The 19694-nt window shown below is 31.7% G+C and overlaps 1 protein-coding gene across 8 annotated transcripts in view; it reads right to left on the bottom strand.

The window, feature by feature from the left end:
• Pfk (ATP-dependent 6-phosphofructokinase) overlaps positions 1-19694 on the bottom strand; it is a 314693-nt gene that overhangs the window by 95530 nt on the left and 199469 nt on the right. For all 8 annotated transcript variants that reach the window (XM_072543581.1, XM_072543586.1, XM_072543587.1 and 5 more), the window contains 2 exons: positions 9673-9832; positions 8864-9009 (listed from right to left, as the gene is read on the bottom strand). In XM_072543581.1, the coding sequence (XP_072399682.1) occupies positions 8864-9009; positions 9673-9832 (306 nt within the window). The remainder of the gene's footprint in view (positions 1-8863; positions 9010-9672; positions 9833-19694) is intronic.

The raw sequence follows: 19694 nt of genomic DNA, 5'->3' as shown, positions 1-19694 counted from the left end.
ATGATTTCCGCAGTGGAAGTAATATATTACTGACTATTGGAAAAGAAAGGAAGATTGGTGCCTCGCTTATAGGGACGCATCAACACATGGCCACCAAACCAACAATTTCAGTGAAATAACAGTAAGGCCTTTAAATTAGTTTCACTGAACATAGTTCTACATAGAAACAAAGCTTATAATGTTATAGCTTTAATAGACTTTAGCTGTACTGCCTTAGAAGAATATTATTGAGGATGGCTTCGAAATTTTGCAAATAGTAGAGATTACTCTACTAAGGACAGCTCCTACTACTCTTGGCAGCTCCAAGATTACTCTTTAAAAGGCAATTGGAAAAAATTAAACATTTACAACAGAAAGATATAAGTAAATTATCTAAAAATTTATACAAAGTTCCTAGTGAGCAAAATAATAGTGTGCTTTACGAAGTCGATATAGCAACAGGATTTTGCAGTTGCGAAATTGGAAGATTGGGTGCTTTTTGCAAGCATCAAGCTGCGATTGCACATTTTTTTAATACTATATATTTTTGCAACGTTCCAGCTACTACTCCTGAAGATCGATACGACGTAGCTAAATTAGCCTTTGGCGAAAAAGTTCAACCTTTTTTTATTTGCAAGCGAGCTTGCAGGATCCAACAAATGTATTACAGATCCTTATATTATTAAAAGCATTGATAACATTGATGAACATATTGTAGAGAAGATATTATATTAAACAAAAATGAAACAGATGAACAACAAGAATTTTCGTTTACAGATTTTATTAATACGCTACAAGATAAAAATGTTACATTTGGAACTGATTCATCAACTTTAAAATTACTGCACAAAAGATTATCCCACATTCAAACAAAAACGGCTCGGGAAAGTTTTTTAAACATGGCAAGAAGTTCCTCGGCAAGGCGATTTGGACACAAGGCCAATATAAGAGTGCAACCTACTTCAATCAGTCGAAGAAAGTTCGGTGTTACTAGGGGTTCAAAAAGATTACCATTTGGAAGACCACCTAAAGATGAACCTTTTAAAAAAAAGAATAAAAAGGCGTCACAATTTTTCGTCCAATATCGCAGCAAATCAAACAAATGCAACTAAACATGGCGAAGGGCGTTGAATTACGCATAAATATTACATTTTAAACATTTGAAATTTTTTTTAAATATATTTAAATATATTTTGTTTTATTTCCTATTGCATTCTTTTAGTTTTCCTTAATCATACATTAACAAATATTTTAGAATCAGTCTCCTTTTAACTGATTTTAATAAAAAGTCGTCTATTTTGGTTTACGAATATTTTTAACATTCATAACATAACAAAGAACCAATAAAAAAGTGTAGGTGCCAAAAGTGTAAAAAAGTAGGTGCCAAATACATACATATACGGAATGTTTAGATACGTACCGTCCCTTTGGTGTTCCAACTCAACTTGCGATCGTTCAATGTAAATGTACTGTTTCGAAACCGTCATTTCAGTACGCGGGCAAAAACTATTACCGTTTGGACTGATCTGCGCATTAAGTAGTATGAGCAAATTTCTCATATTGTTGGTCGTACTTTGATTTTAAAGTGAAGTTAAGTGTTACTATTTATTATAGTACTATTTTAGTATTTATTCTTTAAAAATTTACAACAGTGAATGAAACTTTTTTGCATAATTTAATATATTATTTTTTTCTTCAATTAGATTATTTTTTGCTTAAATTATAAGTCACCGTCAATTCTAATTTTTTCTAATTCAGATGTTTTTTCTAAATCTCTCGACAGATGTGTTTGGTGTTGATATACATTTTTATGCCCAAAATTTTCATCAATTTCCTTCTCATACTCAAAATTTATTCACAATATCTACTAACAGTTGTGCATTTTATTATAAAATATACATATAATAGCAGATTTGACCGCTTCATTTTGATTTTAAAAAATTATTGAGTGTTACTTTGATACCATTATAATTTAAATGTCGAGCTATTTTTAGCCACAGTAATTTGGTATTTTTGATTTCTAAAGTATTAAGAAACATTATTTTAACTAACAAATAATATATATTTTCCAAACTTTACTTATCAAGTAATACATTATTATTTATTTTTCAAAGTATTCAAGTAAGAAAAAATCAAATAAATCACGTGTTTAGTTTTGGCTACAAGGATTGGATGTTGTGCAGTTCTACTGGTTACTGTTATGCTTTTGATACGTACTGAGGAGTTTTAGCTAGCCAAGAACAGAAGGACTAAACAAAGTCTAAATTGTCACTAGGATCACAAGTTGTTTTAGACCTCCTGAGTATTATTACAGTTCTAACTGATCACATTATATTTTTCAATAATTATTTTGCGAGTTATGAACTTTTAGTGACATTGAAACAAAAAAATATCAGAGCTACAGGAACAGTTCGTGATAATCGTATCAAAAAATGTCCTCTTATACAAGGCAAAGAGAAAAGATATTGGGTATTATGGTCGTTGCTATGATTAAGAAAGTGCTATATAATTTGTAAGTTGAAACGATAACAGTGCTGTGACCATGGGTACCAATTACGGTACCATAGAGTCGCTTCCACAAGTGAAACGTTGGTGTGTAAAAAAGAAAGAAAAAGTAGCAGTGTACACTCTCAGTTATTCAAATCCTACAATTTATAAATTGGGAGTGTGGACTTAATCGATCAAGGGGTAAATAATTACAGAATCGGCATCCATGGGAAAATTGGTAGTGGTTACCCTTTACCCATATGATAAATGTAACAGTTGTCAATGCGTGGAAAATATATAGGAATATAAATGAAAATGACAAAATAGATTTGCTACTATTTCAAAGAAATATTATTGTCCGCCATTATTGCAGAGCTTTCAACAAAGTCATGCAAAGACGATCCACATCTATCAAACCATCTGGTTCGCTGCCAAACAGTATACTGGATACTCCCGATGGCCATTTTCTAGAACCACGAATCCACGAAGATGTCGCCAATGCCACATGAGAAATAGATGGATGTGTGAAAATGCAATGTAATTCTTTGTACTGAGCTGAGAGGTTGCTTCAAAATATTTCACTCATAATTAATTATATGTTTTTTATGTATATGTATGTATTTTTATTAAATGTTTCCTTGGTCTGAAGGCATTTTTATGTTCAATATTGCTATTGGTTATGTACAAATTTGTTTTAAATATTTTATACTGATTGTCCCAGTGTACCTGGTTTGGTACACCATTTTTTTTTTCAAAAACCAAATTTAAAAAATGTACAAAATAGTTTTTTATATAATTATTATCATAATTAAAAGCAACTACTAAAGAATTTGGGTATTTTCAGTTTTTCTCTTGTCGTTGGGCATTAATGGGTTAATTTGGTATTTATAAATCCAGAATTTTTACTGAGAATAAGCCGCAATTTTCCTTTCAAATAAGTTTATTTTGACCTTTCGATTCCCATTTCGGAACGATTTCCTAAGTGGAATTCTAAACGTCAAAATAAACTTTTAATTTTATTTTAAAGTAAAATCGTGGCTTATTCCCAGTACAAATAGTAAATTGGATTAAGCCGCCACAAAAAATATGTAGCTTCAGAACAATATAAATCTAAGTTTTAAAATTTGATTGCAGAGAAACATATAGATTTTAAACAACTTTCGTTTTGAAACTTTATTTAGTTCCTATATTTAGTTCGTACTTTTTGGTTACGATATTGAAAGCGACCTAAAACAGATGATACATAATTTCATTAATGTATTTTAATAATTTTAAATTAAATGTGGGATTTGGGTTAAATCAAAGGGGTCAATATCTTGAGACTTAATACTCTACTGTTTAGCTCGTAGGAACTTAAATCTAAATAATGTTTTGACGATGATTGACCTTTTTCTCCACCATCTACGGATGATCGAATAAATGAAAAAGGGCCAAAACTAACAAAAGAAGAAGTTATTTATGCAGTCAAAGCTCAGAAGAACGGAAAAGCCACCGGTCCAGACAATATCAATGTCGAAATACTTAAATTAATGCAGACAACGAAAGTAAAACCCTCGTCTTAATAACAAGCACTATTCAATAAGATATGACACAGGTAAATTACCATCAGACTGACTAAAATCAACATTCGTAACATTACCAAAAAAATCCAATGCCTCACACAGCGATGAATATCTAATATTAAGCATGATGTTTCATGTCCTTTAAACTTTTCTCCGAATCATTCATACACGAATTTATAAGTGTGAGTTTCAGATGAGTGACACTCAGTTCGGATTTCGAAATGGATTGGGAACGCGAAGAGCTCTTTTTGCCTTAAATGTGCTAACACAACGATGCAGAGACATGAATGTAGATGTATATGCATGTTTTATTGATTATCGAAAAGCATTTGACTATGTTAACCATCAAAAGATGATCGAAATTCTGAGAACAACTGGAATTGACTGACGAACAAGACTTGCGAATTATCTCAGAACCATATGGCACCAAACGGCAAAAATTGAAATACAGCACACAACATCCGAAGATATACGAATCCGACGAAGAGTGAGACAAGGTTGCATCTTATTACCACTATTATATATATATATATATATATATATATATATATATATATATATATATATATATATATATATATATATATATATATATATATATCTGTATTCAGAATCTATATTCAGAAAAGCATTAGACGAGGTTCAAGGCGGAATCAAGATTAACGGAACCAGCATAGACAACATCAGGTACCCTGACTATACCGTCCTAATAGCAAGCAACGCACAAGAACTACAAAATATAATAAATGCGGTAGTTCGTCATGGCGAAATGTTCGGTTTACATCTAAATGTTTCCAAAACTAAAATTCTAGTAGTTTTAAAGATACCAACAAACGTCCATTTGTACGCCAAGGGACAAATAATAGAACAGGTAACTTCCATAAATATTTGGGAGCAAATATCAACAGCCAGTGCAACCCAAAAAAAGAAATTTTGTCAAGAATCGAACAAGCGAGGAAAACACTCATGAACATGAAAACATTTTTTACAAGATCAGACATTAGTCTAGAGCTCAGAATTCGAATGATCATATGTTACGTTTTCTCTGTTTTGCTGTATGGCTGTGAAAGTTGTACAATTTACTCTGAAACAGAAAAAAGAATAGATGCATTTGAAATGTATATATATATATATATATATATATATATATATATATATATATATATATATATATATATATATATATATATATATATATCCTCTAAAATAACAGCTGAACTGGTAGATGAAAAAGGGGGGTTGAGGTTAATTGGGTATAATTAAATAATATTAAATTGTATTTTACCATGTTTTAAATAATTGTAGCTCTCATCTGATGATGCCAATGAAAATTGGCGAAATATAATGAATTGTTAAACAGAGTACACTTGGCTTTTAATCAGCTGTATACCCAATTAACCTCAACCCCCGTTTTTTATATATATATATATATATATATATATATATACAGACGGATGCTGAGAATTCCGTGGACACAAAAAGTTACTAATGGTGAGGTAATTCGGCGCATGAGTAAACAAAAAGAATTACTCAGCATAATCAAAGAGAGAAAAATACAATACTTGGGTCATGTGTTGAGAGGTGAAAGATATGAATTACTTCAAATCATATTGGAAGGTAAAGTGCAGGGCAAAAGATCAGTTTTAAGACGCCAGAAGTCGTGGCTGAAAGACCTGAGAAGATGGTTTGACCGCTCATCCACAGAAATCTTTCTTGTAGCAGTTTCCAAAGCTACAATTCGCATTTGGATCGCTAACCTTCGAAAGGAGACGGCGCAATAAGAAGAACAAAAAGGACCAAGTAAGATATAAGAGTAAGTAAGATTATACGGCCCAGAAAATAACAAGCCTCAAACAACAAGGGAAGCGTTTTACGACCAATTTCAACAAGTAGTAGATCAAGTCAGAGGAAAGATGATAATATTGGGGGATTTTAACGCTCGAAAAGTAATACCCGGAATTAAGCAAAAACATACCGAAAATTAACGAAAATGGAGAATTGATAATCAACTTCTGCACGAATAACGAACTAAGAATAAACAACACATTTTTTGGCCACAAAGACCAACACAAATAAACATTTAATATCACCCGCGGACAAAGATCTATGATATGTTATAACCAACAAAGATATACATCAATCAAAAATAATCGACGTAAGATGCTTTAACCCAGAAGATGTAGGTAGCGACCACAGTCTAGTATTATGTAAAATAAGAATAATCCTGAAATACTTTCCACCCAAAAGAGCGGCGCCAACACAATCAAAAATCATATTCCTGAATACTTATTCAGGAAAAAAATATCAGAGAAGATCGCTGGGAATGAAATATTAGAAAACAATAACATCGAAGAAAGCTGGGAAAAACTCAAAAATAACATAATTAACGCAGCAACAGAATAACTTAGAGAGAGGAAAGTAACGAACACTATCATATCAAAAAAGAAAACACCATGGTTTAAAGAGGAAGTGAAGACAAAATGTGAAGAAAAGAAGAAAGCCTTTTTACAATACAGAACACAACAAACACAACAGGCATACGATCACTATAAAAGAATCAGAAATGAAACGAATACTATAGTTAGACAAATAAAAAAGGAAAACTGGCAGAGTTTCTCAAAACAGATGGAATACGACTTCTACGGAACACAAAAAGAAATATGGAGAATGATCAGAGGACAAAAAAAAGAGATGAACGAATAATAAAAACGAAACACATTCAGAAGGAAACATGGGTAGACTATTTTCGATCCCTATTTGCTAAAGGTGACGATAATGAACCACCAACACCAGAGGTGACGACAAACGAAGAAATAAATATTGAGGAGGAAGAGGAAAAGGAAGCACTAAGGAAATTTAAAAAATAAATATAAGTTGAATGCTCGAATAAATGAACTTTGATCAGATTTAAATTGATCAGATCAAATTTAAAAATAGAAAATCACCAGGAGAGGACAGAATACCGAACGAACTCCTAAAGTACGGAGGACCAGATCTAACCAAACAACTATTAAAACTAATCCAAAAAATATTACAAACAACACAAAATTCCTCAAGAATGGAGATCAAACATCCTAATACCTCTCTTCAAAAAGGGAGACAAATCGGACCCGAAAAATTACAGAGGAATTAATTTATTAAACACAACACTAAAATTAACAACCAAAGTGATAACAAATAAATTGAATGAAATGATAACACTAGCAGAACAACAAGGTTTTAGGTCGGGAAGATCATGCACCGACATTATATTTATTATAATGAGGCAAGTGCAAGAGAAATCATTAGAATACAACAACGCAGCATATCTATGTTTCGTGGACTTACAAAGGCATTTGACCGGGTCAAATTAAAAGAGGTTATCCACTTACTGTACACAAGAGAGATACCTCTAGGAATAATCAAAACGATCGAAAATATCTACCAAAACAACACAATAAAAGTAAAAGTAGAAGAACTAACCGACCCTATTGAAGCTGGCAATGGGTAAGACAGGGAGACTCATTGAGTCCTCTATTGTTCAACCTGATTATGGATGAAATAATAAAAAAGAAGGAACTTAAAAAGGATACCAAATGGGAGATAAACAACTTAAAATAATCTGCTATGCAGACGACGCAATACTACTCTCTCAAAGTGAAAATGATTTACAACGTATGCTGCACCAATTTAATATAATCGCCAGAAAATTTAACATGTTAATTTCTCCAAAAAAGACAAAATACATGGTTACAACAGCAAATTTACTAAGATGTAAATTGGAGCTGCAAGGTCACATAATAGAACAAGTGATTGAGTTTAAATATTTAAGTATCACATTATCTAGCTACGGAAAGCTAGAAACCGAAGTGGAAGATGAAGTGAATAAACGGAAAAGAAACGAAAGGCAGAATTTACAAAACAGTCATCAGACCAATAATGACATACGCGACAGAAACAAGACCTGATACAGAGAGGACAAAAAGGATGTTAGAAACAGCAGAGATGAAAACACTTAGAAAAATTCACAGTGAAAAGACAGATCTAGAAGTACAGATATATGACGTAAATGCAAGGTGGAGAACATCAAGAACTGGGTAAGAAATAGAAAAATAAATATAAGGTTGAATGCTCGAATAAATAAACTTTGATCAAATAAAAGGCATATATCGAGCACAGTTTAATTTAATCTTGCTCAAGTGCTTTCGATCACTAGATTTGCCGAAATTGACGAAAGAATTGACGAAATGCCCCTGAAGATGATCTAGTGATCGAAAGTACTTGGGCAAGATTAAATTAAACTGTGCTCGATATATGCCTTTTATTTGATCAAAGAAATAGAAAAGTTGAATGCAACGATCATGTAAGCCGAATGACAACAAATAGAGTAGTAAAGTCGACAAGAGACGGTTCCCCAATAGGAAGACGATCAGTAGGAAGACCACGAAAACGATGAAACGACAACTTACTGGAGGCACATTAAAAAACAGACAGAGTCATGTCTATATAAAAAGAACAAGAAGAAAGAAGAAGAAGCTTAACTCTCAATACAGTATTTTCACATGTACGGGGCTTCGAATTCATTATTTTCAGTAAAAAAAATCTTTTAAAGCGTCACGTATAAACTATTTCTTACAGAATAAATATGATAATAATTCAAATAAGTAATTAAATTAATGGGGTATTCCATCATAAAACATAAATTTTATTGATTCTGTTGGAAAATAATTTTTTAATGTACTAATAATTTTTTTATTTTTTTATATTCAGCTTGGTCACCTTGGTTGATATCGAACACCATAAGAAAATCGGATGACCCTGTAGAGGTGTAATTAAGTGACTAGTTAAATAGTTACCTCAAAACCACCGATAATTAACAACGCCTGGATTCCGTACTCGGTTAATCTCTTCGCTACTTCATCTAATTTGTTCGTAGGTAAAGATCTTTTCGTCCCCAAGTAGGCACCACCTTGTCCAACCCATCCGGTGACGTCGGACCACGCTATATTAACAACAAATATTATCGCATAATAAAAAGCGGGTTATTAATAATTTGAAAATAATATTTCCAATTCAAACAACAAAGTAAGTTTGGATCAATATTTATAATACATCTATTAGAACTAATGGACACTATGAACTGAGGAAATACCTCAACAATGAGTAAGGTGAATGAATCATGGTACAGAAAAGAAAATGTGAAATGGAGAAATAAACCACCATACATATCTCTGTTAATGTGAAATGCTTAGTGAGATGAGGGTACACAACAGTAAGAAGTCTTAAGCCAGAAGAAATCCTTAACCTACCCATCAGAAAAGTTTCTGGTTTTTATCAGTAGCACAGGATTTTAATGAATGCGGAGTTTAATGAATGGGCAGGATTTTGGTCTCACATAGTGCCAGGGACAAGTAGTGCTAGATACAAGTAGTGGCTCACCTGATGTAATAAGATGAGGGACGAAGATACACCATATGTAACAGCTTTAAATGTCAACTAAAGTACGTTGAACGTAGAGGCGAGACGACTATTGTTCAATATGAAGAGTCCTTGTAGCGGGTAGAACGCAGTAAAGGAGAAAATACGCATCCTCATGCGTATAAAACCAAAATAAAGTTTATTCTAAAGAATTAAGCGTTGATTTATATTCTAAATGTTTACTCACCCATTTTCTTAACGTTTCCAGCTAAGAGTCCTTCTAAACCATCATGGATTCCTATAACAGTATCTCCTCGATATATACAATTTCGAACGAAAGAGCGGACTGCAGCATTCATGCCGCAAGCTGGTGCTCCTATGTGGATTACGGCCATAACGTAACCTTCCTGAAAGAAGAGTCACTACAGACTTTAAAAAACAATATGGGTTTTTGTTACTTTGTATTTTGTTACTTGTATGCTCTCAGAACGTAAAGTATACAGAATGAAAGAGAGAGAGAAAGAATCAGAATTACAACTACTAATCTTCTGCCGGATTTAGACCATGTCTTATTTGGATAACTTGCGTGAGGGTACATCTCAATATTTAGCTATACTTGTATGTAGATTCGTGGGTAGATGTTGTCATTTTAACACAAGCACTTAACGAAACCGGTGGCGAAAAAAAAGGCCGGATGGCAAATGTAAATCTTTGAATTGTGTGCCATTCAGTAAATGAGAAAAAGAATAGTGATTTTTTTTACAGCTGAGAATTCATCTCGGCAAATACTGGGATATAAAAATATAGACGATCGTTTATTCAGGTAAAAAAATCTACGTTTTACATCTGAGTGCTTAAGTTACCGTATCCAACAGCTTACCGTGCTTCTGAGGTAGCTACTTAAAGGTGTAGAGAAACTATGAGATATATGCAACACATAGATCATACAAAAAAGATAAGGGAATTTGATAAAAATATTAAATATAACAAAGTTTATACTTTAAATTTATCTACTGCATTATATTGTAATAGGGAAATTTGCTTTCTATTAAGTTTCCATAACTAAATTAGGAACTTGGGAATTCACGAAACAAGGACTAGGAAAAAATTGCTTGTATGACTATGACTGAATAATTAAAATATTAGAAAGCCTAAAAACACGTGTGTAAAAAAGAATCGGTATTGTGATGATATCGAAAAAATTTTAAGGTGGTAAGATTGAAAAGACACATATTTCTAGACCTAATGATATTATATAGTATATATATATATATATATATATATATATATATATATATATATATATATATATATATATATATAAGCGGGGATCCTACAGCTTCTACCGCTTCCCGCATTTCGATCGCCATCTTTTTCTATCTCTCCAGGTGTCTTCATCAATGGCTGTGTCTTTCATGGTTTGAATAACACCTTGTATCCAAGACTTGGCTGGTCTTCCTCGTTTTCTTCTATTACTTGGATTGTATTCCATAGCTCTTTTTGGCCATCTGTTGTCGTCCATCCTCTGTACGTGTCCATATCATATTAACTGTCTAGTTTCTATTCTTTCAGAAGTTGTATGTACTCTATCTGTTTTTCTTCTAATTTCAGAATTAGGTATACGTTCTACTCTTGATATACGGCAAGCTCTTCTTAGGCAGTCCATTTCAACCGTGTCAACTTTTAATTATATAGTAATAAGATATTAAAATAATAGCTTATAAAGAATTGATATTCTTCTTCTTTACGTTACATCTCCCCGTCGGATATTATCTTCATCTTTATCAAGTCTATAAGTTCGATATTTTTTTATCATCCAGAGTTCTGTTCCATTATATTCTTATTTGAGCCTAAAATTAATATTATTGCTATGGAAAATGTCTTTCTTTTTATACATAAAGATCAAGACATTTAACCTTGCTATATCTATTCGTGCTTTTGCTTTGACTAGTCGATTGAGTGTGTTAATAATACGGCTGCTCAAATATTTATATTTGCTTATTTTTTTTTATAGGCGTCTATAGTGTTTGTAGATAGTATTTGGTTTAATGATGGCGTTATCTGCCAATCGCATTTTGCTTAAAACTTTCCCATTGTAATAACTTATTTTCAATCATTTAGTGTCTCTTTCAAAGTTGGTGAAAAGCTGTAGAAAGAGAATTCTGTTATCCCGATTATCGACCTGTAAAGCAAACATTGAAACCTAAACTGATACCTAGACATCTCTCTGTTAGTACATGTATCTTCTTATGGTGCCATTCCGTTACGGATGTTGGACACTAACATGGCTATTCTGACTTTGTTGACTGCTGCCCTGAAAAGTCCGGTAGTGGTTAAGTTAAACCATTTTCGCAGGTTATGCAGCCAGGATATTCTTCTTTGTCCTGGACCTCTTTTCCCATGCACTTTACCTTTAAGTATCGTCCGAAGTAGGTCATATGTTCATTGCGCATTATATGGCCCAGGTATTCTAGTTCGCGACCTTTTATGATTACGACTAGTTTGCGCTCTTTACCCATTCTATGTAGTACAGTACATGTATAACCCATCATTTTACACCCAAAAGTGTAAACTTCGGCAAATATTATATTATAAACAATTCAAAGAAAAACTTGGATAAGTAAGGGCTATAATTCGGAACACTTTTAGGAGTGTGACTTTTTCTTGTATTATATTTATATGTTGTATAGCCTGTAGAACTTCTCGTATAATTGGTGTAAAAGTTTGGACTATATATAAATGATTATTATCAAAAAATTCTTCGATGTGCTCTAATTCTTTATCCTTAACCCCGTTATTTTAGTATGATTTATATTAGACAACATACTTGGTTGTTGATACATTTTTCAAAACAAAAAACAATTCCCGTTATCAAAAACTTCTTTATTAATTGTTATTATACTAAATATTATAAGCGTTATTTCCAATTTACCAACAGTGTACTTACATTTGTTTACACTCATAAAATGCAAAAATTTAGATCTTAATTCACAAATTGTCTTTAATATAAAGCCATTAATGTAACCAGATAATATCAACGTACAACGTTATACATAGACAATTATTTACTACTAAAACTCTTCTTGAAGACTTAAACAAAGCCATTTTACATAAGCCAGCCAGAATTACATAAAAATCAGTGCTTTGAAGATATTTGCTAATCTTTGTGATGATTTGATTAAAAAAACACTTATTTCACATGGAGGTAAGATGAAGCTCGAAGAAAAACCTCACTGATTCGTTTTATGAATTCAAGTATTTACATAAAGTATGTTATATCACGATATAATTAACGTGTTTGTTGTAAACCTATAACTATGACCTCGAATACAAGTGAAAAACTACTTAGTATTTCCCAAGTTGGGTTTAATAAATAAAAATTCTTAACTAAATAGCATTTCAGTAAAATGTTTTATTTATTTGGAGAGTCTGGTTGCTAAGTTTTCCCGATATTCAACCCAAAACTTTTCCAAAAGTCACAGCCATAAATTCCAAAATACAAATCATAAATCCTTTTATAAATTGATGTTGACTAACTGCCTGAAGCAATATAAAAAGAATTAGAATCGGAGACGAAGAATGATTCAATACTAATGCTTGGAAGAAATAAATTCAATTGCTATTTTAATTTTTACCGAAGTTAGTAACGATGACGATAATAGTGACGATTCAGACCTAGAGCTAGAGGACAACTAAACCCTTTTAAGTTATTTTCTCTTTTCATTTTTATCCATTCCTCCCAGATTCGTATTATGTTAACTTAAGTCAATATGTTAAATTAAGTTATGATTCTAGCTCAAAATTGGGTGAATCGCCTAAGACAACAGGCAACATAAACTTTTACCTATGACTACTGACTATATTTCTTTTCAAATAAACATGATTTATTTAAATAGAGATACAACAGATTCTTTAAAAATATGATAGAAACTGAAATGTTATAGAAGTTTGTAAAATACTACATCTTATTCTTTTTACCAAAAGTAAATATACTTTTGGTAAAAAGGTAAACAGGTATACAATATGATCTTTTAAGCATTTGTGTATTTATCAATATAATAAAACATGCTAGTAATATAGCTCACCGAATCCAAGCGAAAATACAAATTTACGCTTTTATATATATATATAAATCTGTCTGTATCACAAGATAGAATTGGACCTGTAGATCCTTTACCAAAACAAACTACAATTAGATATGTATCTCTTCCATACATTAAGGACATTGGACAGAAACTAAGTAGAATTTTTTCATCAATTAATAATATCAAAATTGCACATAAAACTGTACTAACAGTTAACAAAGTTAACCAATCCGCACTCTTGTCTTTAACGGATGTTGTTTACTGTATACCGTGAGGATCATGTGAACAAGTATACTATGGTCAAACATCAAGATGCCTTAAAGACCGCATTACATCCCACAAGTCAGATAATAGACTGCATCCTGAAAGAAGTGCATTGGGTGAACATGCATTTAAAAATGGGCATCAGATAGATTATAATAATATCAAAGTAGTAGAACAGGAAAGTAACATCACCAAAAGACTTTTTCTTGAAATGGCCTACATTTGCCAAAATAAAAATACAATGAATCATAGAACGGATATTGGTCATCTAAATGAAATGTTCTCCTATTTGTTACTACTAGATAAATGCAATAATAACACAAACAATAATTTATCAATTGACATTTAAAAGATTTTTGTCAGAATAATGTCATGTATGTGTTTAGAATAATTAAGTGTTTGTGGATGAACAGTAATTTTTAAGTTTTAAACATAAAAATAGGTTTTGTATATTGATAAAAAAGATGAGAGACTGTGATAAATTTTATCAAACCCAATATTTAACGTTTACTTCTTTATATATATATATATATATATATATATATATATATATATATATATATATATATATATATATATATATATATATATATATATATATATATATATATATATATATCTGTCTAAACTAAATGTATATCAATAGGGCGTACTATTGTTAGTAGAACGAACGGTCGTCATTTTGATAGAAAAATGAAACATAATTTTAATATACAGGGACTCGTACGTCCAACTCTCGTTTTTTATAAGGACTTCTGATTGATGGTGGGATGTATATATATATATATATATATATATATATATATATATATATATATATATATATATATATATATATATATATATATATATATATATATATATGGATAAATTTCCGCGGTCAGATGAATGAAAATTACTTAATTCTCGGGAAGAACCGCGTTGAGAATTTATTACTCAACGTTTCGGCACCCATTTTGGAACCATTATCAAGAGTGATACGGTTCGGTTCGAGTTCGGGGTCTCAATCTACCTACTCCCCTCACTCGAGACGTACCAGTATCGTGTTCTGTATTGCAAGAACTGTCTCTCGGCACTGAGGTCTCAATCTGCCTACTCCTCAGTGGCGAGTGACATATATATATATATATATATATATATATATATATATATATATATATATATATATATATATATATATATATATATATATATATATATATATATATATATATATATATATATATATATATATATATATATATATATATATTGAATTATAGTATCAGCAATCGGTCAGGAAATAAAACTCTATTTGTTCAGTCTCAATATTTCGTCACGATTTTGTGACTTCTTCAGGAGAAAACTGTAAATTTATTAGAATAATTAATTATTATATGTAAACAAAGTGAATATTTTAATACTTACAACTATAAGAATAAAAATTTAAATTTTTTTAGCATATCTAAATAAATGGACATATTTATTTGATTTTAATTAGGAGTTATGGTAACCGCAATATTTTATAGAGTGAATTCCCATTGTACAATTTTTAGTGAGTAGGTTAAAATAACCAATTACTATGACACTATTTTCCATATTATAAAGTGGAAAGATGGAATTAATAGTACAGAATTGAGAAAGAATCAGGAACACGATAAATTGATCCATAAAATGTAATTGATGGTATGTAGTCAGTTATTGCAATACTGATATTTAGGAATGTAATAAAATTATAGATACAGTTACTAGAGAATTACTAATTTTGTGTTTAAATGTTAAGATCTATCATATTATATATTGTTTAGTATGTTGCAGTAGATATTACTTAAATGATTGGTGTCTGTCTTATAATTGATAGATTCAGCAGTTTTATTAATGTGTACCATTTCAAGGAAAAGCCGATTTTTATAATTATCAACTTGTTCCAAGATTTTTACATTATTAAAGTCAAAGTTATGTCCTGTCTTCAAGTGGTGGTCCACTAAGGATCTAAATTCAAGGTGATTCTCAAAAATAAAAGTTAAAACTCCAAATTCATTAATGAGTAATATAATTTATAGAATAAATTGGAACATTTAAACACAAACTTAGTAATTCTCTAGTAACTGTACCTATAATTCTATTACATTCCTAAATATCAGTATTGCAATAACTGACTACATACCATCAATTTCATTTTATGGATCAATTTATCGTGTTCCTGATTCTTTCTCAATTCTGTACTATTAATTCCATCTTTCCACTTTATAATATGGAAAATAGTGTCATAGTAATTGTTTATTTTAACCTACTCACTAAAAATTGTACAATGGGAATTCACTCTATAAAATATTGCGGTTACCATAACTCCTAATTAAAATCAAATAAATATGTCCATTTATTTAGATATGCTAAAAAAATTTAAATTTTTATTCTTATAGTTGTAAGTATTAAAATATTCACTTTGTTTACATATAATAATTAATTATTCTAATAAATTTACAGTTTTCTCCTGAAGAAGTCACAAAATCGTGACGAAATATTGAGACTAAACAAATAGAGTTTTATTTCCTGACCGATTGCTGATACTATAATTCAATATATATATATATATATATATATATATATATATATATATATATATATATATATATATATATATATATATATATATATATATATATATATATATATATATATATATATATATATATATATATATATATATATATATAGACACTCGCGATCATAAAATCCGGGTCACCTTGAAAATCGCCGTTATTTTATTTTTAACGTGCTTTATTGTAAATAATAACACAAATACAAACTAATGCATGTTTCTGAGAATTGTTGTCATCTTAGCCGTTTCCTTTGTAACAAAGAATTCCTATAATGCCGATTGCGCGGAAAACTGTACACTTCTTTTAAATGTCTCATTTGTGGCTTGACTGTTGTTGAAACCGCACGCATTGTTGCGTTTGTAGAAGGCGGTCACACTCAACGGCAAGTCGCAAGAACTGTTGGCGTAAGCCTTTCTACGGTTCAACAAGTGCTTCAACGCTTTCGGAAGACGAGTTTGCTAACCAGACGACCTGGCTCTGGACGAAGAAGAACGACCACGGCACGAGATGACCGTTTTATTGTATTTCAGGCTTTACAAAACCGGACCTCAACTGCGGATATGCATCGAAATTGCCTACAGGAAGTACGAAATTGCAATGTTAGCGTTGCAACAGTCAGGAGAAGACTTCGTTCTTCTGGACTATCTTCTCGGGTAATGGCTACAGGATCGCCACTTGGCCGGGCGCATCGAGTTGCACGACTAGCTTTTGCTCGACAATACGCGCATTGGAGAATTAACGATTGGAGCAAAGAGTTATTCTCAGATGAATCTCGTTTATGCCTAACTGGATCCAATGGACGTATAAAAGTTTCGAGGAGAACCGGTGAACGATTTTCACAAGCTTGCATTGCTCCAATAATTCCATTTGGTGGAGGCTCGGTCATGGCTTGGGGAGGTGTATCTTCCGACTTCCGCACAGAATTACCCTTCATCGAAAATGGGTCGTTAACTGCACGAAGGTACATTACGGAGATTCTGGAAGAACATGTGATGCCCACCATGACAGGGCTTGGAGAAGACGCCGTTTTTATGCAGGACAACGCGCGACCTCACGTTGCCTGGATCAGTATGCAATACTTGGACGAGGTTAGAATTACGAGGTTACCCTGGCCAGCCAGGTCTACGGACCTGAATCCCATCAAACATCTCTGGGATGATTTGAAAAAACGTATTTAAACCCATACACCTCCTCCTAACAACGCACAGGAGCTTAAGGATCTGTTAGTGAGAGAGAGGAATAACATACCACAACATGTAATCCGAAGAAAAATTGAGAATATGCCCCGTCGTCTGCAAGAGGTTACTAGAGTAAGGGGAGGCAATACACGATATTAGTCATTGAAAGTCCACTGATGGAATTTACCAAGTTCTGTATTTTTCATTTTTTCTTTCGTATGTCTGTTTCTACAATTTGGTTGGTTTTCTGCTTTTTCAATAAAAACAATAAAAAAACCGTTTTTTGTTCTTTCAAAACAAACATTGATGACAAATAAAAAATATATTAGCTTAAAACAAGGTTATTACTGCACCAGATGCAAAAATATTCAAGAAACTTGAAATTTTCAAGGTGACACGGATTTTATGATCGCGAGTATATATATATATATATATATATATATATATATATATATATATATATATATATATATATATATATATATATATATATCTACGGCATAAAGTGGACTCCGCCCATGTTAAAATTCAGGTTCAAGTGAGCTCCGTGGTCAAGTCGACACCGATATACGGAGCTCACTTGACCATTCCATAATATTGGCTCTGTCGATTCGTCAACATGTATAGTTTCATAATTTTTAAAAATTTTGTGGAGCCCTTAAGTACCCCTGTATCATGAATGTATATTGCTTAGTTCACGTGTATATCTTATAGGGGTCGTTCAGATCTTTTTCATTGTATATTGGAACCATAGGTATATCGGTTTAAGTAAGCTCTGATAGTTTGGCAACTCTGCCATTAAGCTGTATACTTCTCGCGTATAGTCTGAACGGTTTATATGGACTCCTTATTTTTGTTATCATTCAAACGCATTACATTGTGTAACAGATATGAATACTATTAACTACCTGTTTTTGGTAGGTACGTGCTTTTCTAAAAATAGCTTTATAGATACAAAAGGATTTTGTTACCAAATTGGATTTTTTTCACATGCGGAAATTTCCTAATGTATTTTGTTAACGTGAGTATGTCTTCATACGTTTTATTTAAGAATTCGATAGATAAGAACTTCTTTTATTTTATCCATTGTTTTATGATATCTTTTATACAGATTTTTTATTATTTTATTTCTTGTTTTATCTGTGTACTACAGATAGTAGTGCACAAAAAAAAGAAGAATGCTTAATTTATCTAATAACAATTATACCACTTCACCCATATTACATACTTACACCCATATTACATACTGAATGTTTTATCTCCTATTTAGGGGTAATATGTAGTCAATGTAAGTGTAGTTAGTGTCAAATTTGCAATGATCAATATAAGTAATAGCTTACTGACTGTACTTTACATATTTAGTTCAAATAAATAAACCTTGTCCCTTCAGAAAAGAGCGATTGGAATGGCAAAGTCAACTAAGAAAGTGTAATGAATCTTGTATCACCCCAGATTCACACAGGTTAACCGGTGTTTGAAGGCAAGAGTCCTCATTGCAGATTTAAGGAAGATAACTACCATAAGGAAGTTCCTTTCGAGAGTTCAAATGGCGAGAAGCAGCTAATTTTTTTTTTGTATGTCTTGCAGATGTGTTGGTCTAGCTAGTTATTCCTCGATTCTAGTCATAAAATGGGTTGTTATTCGTGGAGTGGATGTTACGAATCTAGACTTTGTTTCTTTTGTTCTCTAGCTACTTATCTTCGGATATTATGTGGATTGATAACTACGATATTGTAGAGCTTATGTATGGATGTGAGTCTTAATATCCACTGAATTTGGCTGACTAATTTATAGCTAAATCTACGTGTTAAGTATGTATTTATATCACCCATACAAGCAAGGTATATTCGGCAGCAGAAGCATAGAGTTCAAGCGTCTACGTTTTAAGAGTGGAAGGATGTGCTTCCCATTTTTAGCTGACAAGTTCGCGAAGAATATTATTTTTCTGGTTCTAGTTTTCCATTTAGTTTTAAACAAAGTTCTGTGAATTACAAAGTGTGTTTAAGGATTTCATGACACTATTGGTTCAGGTATATGTTCAAATTTGTGAAAGCGTCTCTGTTAGGGACATTGAAGGAGCCCGCCTGACTTTTTCCAGGGTTTGGCTTAAAATTAATTTATAATCTATTTTTAATGTGTTTAAGATATGATATTTAGATT

This window comes from Diabrotica undecimpunctata, chromosome 9 (assembly GCF_040954645.1).
Source record: "Diabrotica undecimpunctata isolate CICGRU chromosome 9, icDiaUnde3, whole genome shotgun sequence".
Taxonomy (NCBI): domain Eukaryota; kingdom Metazoa; phylum Arthropoda; class Insecta; order Coleoptera; family Chrysomelidae; genus Diabrotica; species Diabrotica undecimpunctata.
Note: the sequence above shows the minus strand (reverse complement) of the source record. Positions and strands in the feature narration are given on the sequence as shown.